General features: G+C 37.2%; 1 protein-coding gene across 2 annotated transcripts in view; it reads right to left on the bottom strand.

The window, feature by feature from the left end:
- Positions 1 to 6,000, bottom strand: part of THBS2 (thrombospondin 2) — a 67,972-nt gene that overhangs the window by 18,722 nt on the left and 43,250 nt on the right. For both annotated transcript variants that reach the window (XM_042446137.1, XM_042446136.1), the window contains exon 16: positions 3,276 to 3,394. In XM_042446137.1, the coding sequence (XP_042302071.1) occupies positions 3,276 to 3,394 (119 nt within the window). The remainder of the gene's footprint in view (positions 1 to 3,275; positions 3,395 to 6,000) is intronic.

Genomic DNA, 6,000 nt, shown 5'->3' with positions numbered 1-6,000 from the left:
AACGTACTGGTTTGAATTGAAGCTTCCAGAGGCCATGCTAGATGGCAAGTCAATATGTATGTCAAGCCCACTGGGTCACTGATTCAATTGGGTCTACTCTACTTGGGATTAGCAATTGCATTTAGTCCTGCCCTCCAAGTAACTTTTCCAGGATTTGGATTGCAAGGTTCTAAATCACATGGAAAGCCTACATGTTTAATGCAGGCTCCCTGATTTAGATTTCTCACCCAAAACAACCACAGAACAGCAGGCCAGGCAGCATGGTTGTGACAAAAAAGCCAACCCTGTTCATCTCTTCTGATAATGATAAATGTATGAAGGGAGAAATGTGAACAGAGCTACAGGTGTTCATTCACTTTTTTCTTTGCTTCCTATGTACATCAGAGGCTTGCTAAATAAAAGAGCCTGATTGGGTGGGGGTCATATGCATGATGAGATGTGGTACCATCTTTAATACATAAAATTAATTTCTAGTAAAAGAGTTTCATTCTAAATTTCATTATGACTGATTCAGACCTATTTTCTCTAGTAGTGAGACTTTACAGGATCTGCTTCAATTCGGTAAATTTGTAGCATCAGTCCACACAGTACCTCTTGAGAGCATTGCAAGACAAAAATGCAATACCATCATTTAAAGCCAGTTCTAGACTCAAGTTCCAATATATGAGTTTACAGATGAAAAAAATATGTGCTGCTATTGTGAGAAATGTCTCTTAGCTAAGCAAAATTCGTAAGGTATGAATGGCTACTAGCAACCTCAGTGGTATTCAGTATGTTGTTTCATTTTTTACAAATCCCCAGAGCCAGTGGCAATAACTTGCACAATTAGAAATTCTAGACCATTCACCCACCTCACAGGCAAATATTTCATGGCAGAGCATTAAAAGTTAAGAAATTGCCTTTTAATAACTTGGGAATTCACTTTAATGCAGCCCCTATTGTTTTGCATTAATGTTTGTCTTTAATGTAATAATTTGTCATGTTGCTGAACAGAACCATCTTAATTCTATGCAAACTTTTCCTTTTAAATTCAGTATAGGTACAGCAAGATCTTGGGAAAGTTACTTTTTGGACTACAATTCCAGAAGTACTCAAGTGAGCCAAGTAACTTTTCCAAGCTCTGAGTAAAATACAGCACAGATGTAACATAAGGCTGGAAAACTCATTGTGGTCTGGGAATAGAGGCCCGGAACAGGTGGGCCAATGAAGTGGCTTCTGGCTGCTTTGGGGGCATGGTGTCTAGATGACACATGTCTCCAAATTGTCTCAAAGCTGCTCCAATGCTATGCTCTGGCCCTTTGGACTGGAGCAAAAAGGACCTGGGATAATCCAGCTACAGGCAGTGTGGGTTGAGTTCTGTGGCAACAGCCAGCTTTGGGAGGAGGCCATGCAGTCACCATAATCCCAGGCCGCTTGTGGCCTGAGGGGCCTTAGGCTGCTCCTTCCTGCCTGTCTTCTATGGCCCTATATTAGCAATTTTAAAATGCCTTGTTGGAAAACAACATGAAAGTTTACATAAGCACACATATACACAAGCAGATGCAGATACTGTGTTTCACATGCATGCACAGAAATATAATGTGCTCCCCACTCTCACTTCACTCAGCTCCTGCATGATTTAAATCTGTATATAAAAGCACTCCAAAAAAGAAAGTGCATTTTGTACACTATGATATTCACTATCCTGGAGAATCATTACATAATCTTCTCCTCTACCTGTCCTAAGTGTGGTCCTAATTAGGCAGAGTACAGGTGCATGTCAGATATTCTACTTCAGCAGAATTTAGAGTACCAAACAGGAACAAAAAAAATGGTAAAGGATTGTCTGAGGGAACCTGATGCAGCCATCTTTATGAAGTCAAGATGGGATAAGTATGGGATATTGCCTGGATTATATTATGTATGTATTTATTTGTTTATATGCTGCTTTTCTCAAACTTGAACCCAAGACGGCTCACAAAGGAGATTGGATGGGAGATTGTCTGGGAACCAAAGCTTGAAAAAATTACTTTTCAGGATATAGTTCCCAGAATGTCCTAGATCAGGGATTCCAGGAGCTATGCTCCAAAAAAAAAATTCCTTGAGTTCTTTTGGAAACACTTTGATAAAAGAAATATATTAAATGGTATAAATATATTAAACAAATATGGTCAGTTATTGACATTATTACCATGCGAGATGCCATTTTCATTTTGTGTCACCAATGCTGAAAGATTTTTGGACCATCCCTCACCCTTCTTCATGATACTGATCAACCATTTTTCATTATTATTATGAGAAGGAGTAGCTTGTAAAATCTTTGCAGATTCTCTGGTGGATGGTTACTCCAAACAGCCAAGACAAGGTTGGCAGCTGTCAGCCAGAGGACTTGTTCTGCAGCTGCCCCTAGAATGTAGAACAACCTGCTGGATATGCTGTCTCAATTTAAAACAGCATTGAAGACTAATCTCTTCTGGGAGGCTTATCCACATGATTTTTTAAAACTGAAAATTGTTTTTACAGTTTTGAATTTTACATAGATTGTTTTAATAAGTATGTGTCTTGTTCATTCTTTTAAACTGATATATGTTTTGACTGAAGTTGTGTTTTAACTGATGAATGTTTGTTGTTCTGTTATTGTTCCCATCCTCAATCCATGGGAATCATACTAAATATTGCTTCTCCTTCCCAGTGCATCATTGAAATGCAAACATTGAAACAAAAAAGACTTTCTTCAGAAATATTGCAAAATAATCCTTCTGTCTTTTGACTAAGCACAGCTGGTTTACACATGCATGTACACTGTCAAGCAACACACCATTCATTGGCTCAAAGTTGAATGACTGAATAGCCTTTATCGGAAAGCACTGAACCTGAGATAATACAGGATCTCTGTGGTGTCAGATGAATGGTTGCTATTTCACTTCAGTGTCATCACTTCATGTGGCAGTTAATGACTGGCAAACATGCATACGTGAATCCACCCTCAAGCTGGAAGACCTAGTCTTTTTCCTCTCTGACATCTCTAAAGGATTTCAGTAAGCAGAAATGGGCAGAAAATGATACTGTGGAGTGTCTCTCCAATAACAGAATATTTCTTCCTGTCAGCCATGTATGAATTTAGGTCTTGAAAAGAAGCAACAGCCATTAATGAAACATTTTTTATGCCAGGCAAAAAAAAAAAAAGTGTTTCATCTCAGATTCTGAGCTGTATAGTAGCCTATAAGACCTCTACAGTCAAGGAAACTGTCAAATCTTACAATTTAAACTATGTATAGAAGTGGTACTTCATTTACCTGATCAGGATTGTGTACCAAAGGGCAGTTGTCACAGTGATCACCAACTCCATCCCCATCTGTATCCGTCTGGTCAGTGTTATACACATACGGACAGTTATCTCGTTCATTGAAAACATCTGCCAAGATAAAAAGGCAATGCAAACTAGGATTCAGTGTCCATTCACAAAGAGCAAGAAATGGGGCTTCAACCTGTTTCATCCTCCAAGGATTTCTATGAGGTAAATTAAACTGAAAAACAGTGATTGGTCTAGGATCACCTCGCAAACTTCATGTCATTTTGGATTTAAACCCAGTCGTCTTGAATGGATAGTGGTATTTAGGACATACTTTTTTTCTCTTAATAGCACATCATTGATTGTAGAATACAATATGCATTCAGTTAATTATATGGTATACATTCAATAAGCAGAATAAGTACATTAAATGTAGCATAATCAGTTCTGTTATCAAAAATATCTCTAATTTTTAAACCATCAATTTGTCTTTATAGCAAAGGAAGATAAAAACACATAGGCGGGTTACACACTGCCATTAAAGTACGCGCAGAGCGCGTCCTAGGGTTAGGCAGGTGCGGTGCTTCCGCACCTAACGCTAATACGCGCTCTGTGCGTAAAAAATGATGGTGGCCGTTCCAGATGGCCGCCACCATTTTTACGTAGCGGACGCTGTGCTTTCGCACGTGTCGCAGCAGCTATGACGCCGCGAGTGCGCCAGCAGCGCTTCGCAGCGTCATAGCCGCACCATGAGAAGGAGCTCCATTTTGGAGCTCCTTTTTTGCTCTGTGAGGGAGTCGTGTGGTTTGGCTGCTGTGACTCCCTCACGGAGCAAACAGCAGCGCCAGGAGACCGCCACAAAGCGGTGGTTTGTAACCCACCATAATTAAACCTGTATAAATCTTAAATAAAGTTTCCCCTGTTGACTATTCTATTTGTTTATTAAATTGAATGTCACTCCTGACTATTCTTTTCTCCATTTATCCATGTCCCTTTTGTTTAATATTGCTGTTAATCTGTCTAATTAATTCATTTCAAATATTTTATTTTTCCATTCTTCTATAGATGGTGTATATGTGGATTTCCAGTTTTTTGCCACTAGCATTCTAGCTGCTGTTATTAAATATAGTCCTATTCCCCAGTGCTTTCTTTCTCCTTCGTCGCCTAATACTGAAGTTACATTTAACAAATATAGTTCTGGGTTCATATCAAACTCTATATTTACCATCTTTTTCATTTCTAGATGGATCATTGCCCAAAACATCTCTGTAAATGGGCATTCCCACCACATATGCAAATATGATCCTCTTTCTTTTTGACATCTCCAGCAACTGTTATTATTTGTTTATATATTCTGTTTATTTTAGAAGGAGTGATGTACCATCTATTTACCACTTTAAAATAGTTTTATTTTAATATTTGGGCAACTGTAAATTTCCTTGTTTTAATTCTTGCTTTCCCCCATTTTTCTAAATGTATATTATGTCCGGATTCTTGCGCCCATTTTACAGTACATTCTTTTTTTCTTCTTCTAAATTTCTTTTCAGTAATATGCTATATAAGTTACTTACTAATTTTTTCCTTTCAGGTTTTAACATTATTTTGTCTAAATCGTTTTCTTTTTTTTCAAAAGCTATTAGGTTATCATCCTCCTTAAATCTCTGTTTAAGTTGCAAATAAGTCAACCATTGCATTCCCCCCCCCCCCCCGGTCTGTTTGGCTAACTCTTCTTTTGATCTTAATTTGAGTTTACCCTTGTTATCATGGGTTAATTATCCTTTTCCCCTTGATTTAAGAAGGCCTCTTGTGGGGAAGCCCAAAGGGGAATGCCTGAGTAGAACTTTTGTTTTGCTTTCAACCAATTGTTAAGTAATGATTTCCTTAATATGTGTTTATTGAATTCTTTCTTTTTTGTAACTGTCATACCAGGTATAGGCATGCCAACCATATCATAAATTATAATGTTCTAATAATATGGTTTTTGTATTTTTTGGTTTAAACCACTCTTGGGTCCACAGAATACATGCTGCACTATAGTATAGCTGAAAGTCGGGAGCTGCCATTCCCTCTTTTTTTATAGAATTATTTAGAACTGACCATTTAATTCTTACTCTCTTCCCATCCCAGATATATATATATATTTTAAATTCTGTTTCCCAAAGTAAAAATACTTTCTGACTACGAATTATCGGAAAATTGAGAAACCAAAACATCAATTTCGGTAGGATACACCTTTTAATTGTCGCTACACTACCCGATAGGGATAACTTTAAATTTTTCCATTTCGCCAATTCTTTCTGTATTCCTTTCCAGGTTACTGAGTAATTTAAATCATAAAGATCTGACGTTTTGTTTGAAAGTCAGATACCCAAATATTTAATTGCATCTTTAATTTTACAACCCAATTTTTCTTCTATTTTTTTCACCTTTGTTTTTGTTAATTTTTTTGTCAACAGCCATGTTTTATGTTTATTTAATTTAAAACCAGCCAAATTCCTGAAATTTTCCAGTTCTTGCAAAAGAAACTTAATACTTTTTAGGGGTTTTTCCAAGATAATAACCAGGTCATCTGCAAAAGCTTTCAGCTTAATCTCTTGACCCTTAACTCTTGTACTTCTAATTGCTGAGTTTTCTCTTATGGAGTTCAATAGTATTTAGGACATACATAACTAGCGATGCCTTTCCTGAATTGTAATGCCTTGTCTGTTAGGTTACAAATATTATATAGA

The sequence above is a fragment of the Sceloporus undulatus genome, chromosome 1, assembly GCF_019175285.1.
Source record: "Sceloporus undulatus isolate JIND9_A2432 ecotype Alabama chromosome 1, SceUnd_v1.1, whole genome shotgun sequence".
Lineage (NCBI taxonomy): Eukaryota > Metazoa > Chordata > Lepidosauria > Squamata > Phrynosomatidae > Sceloporus > Sceloporus undulatus.
The sequence above is the reverse complement of the archived record's forward strand: the minus strand, read 5'-3'. Positions and strand labels throughout refer to the sequence as shown.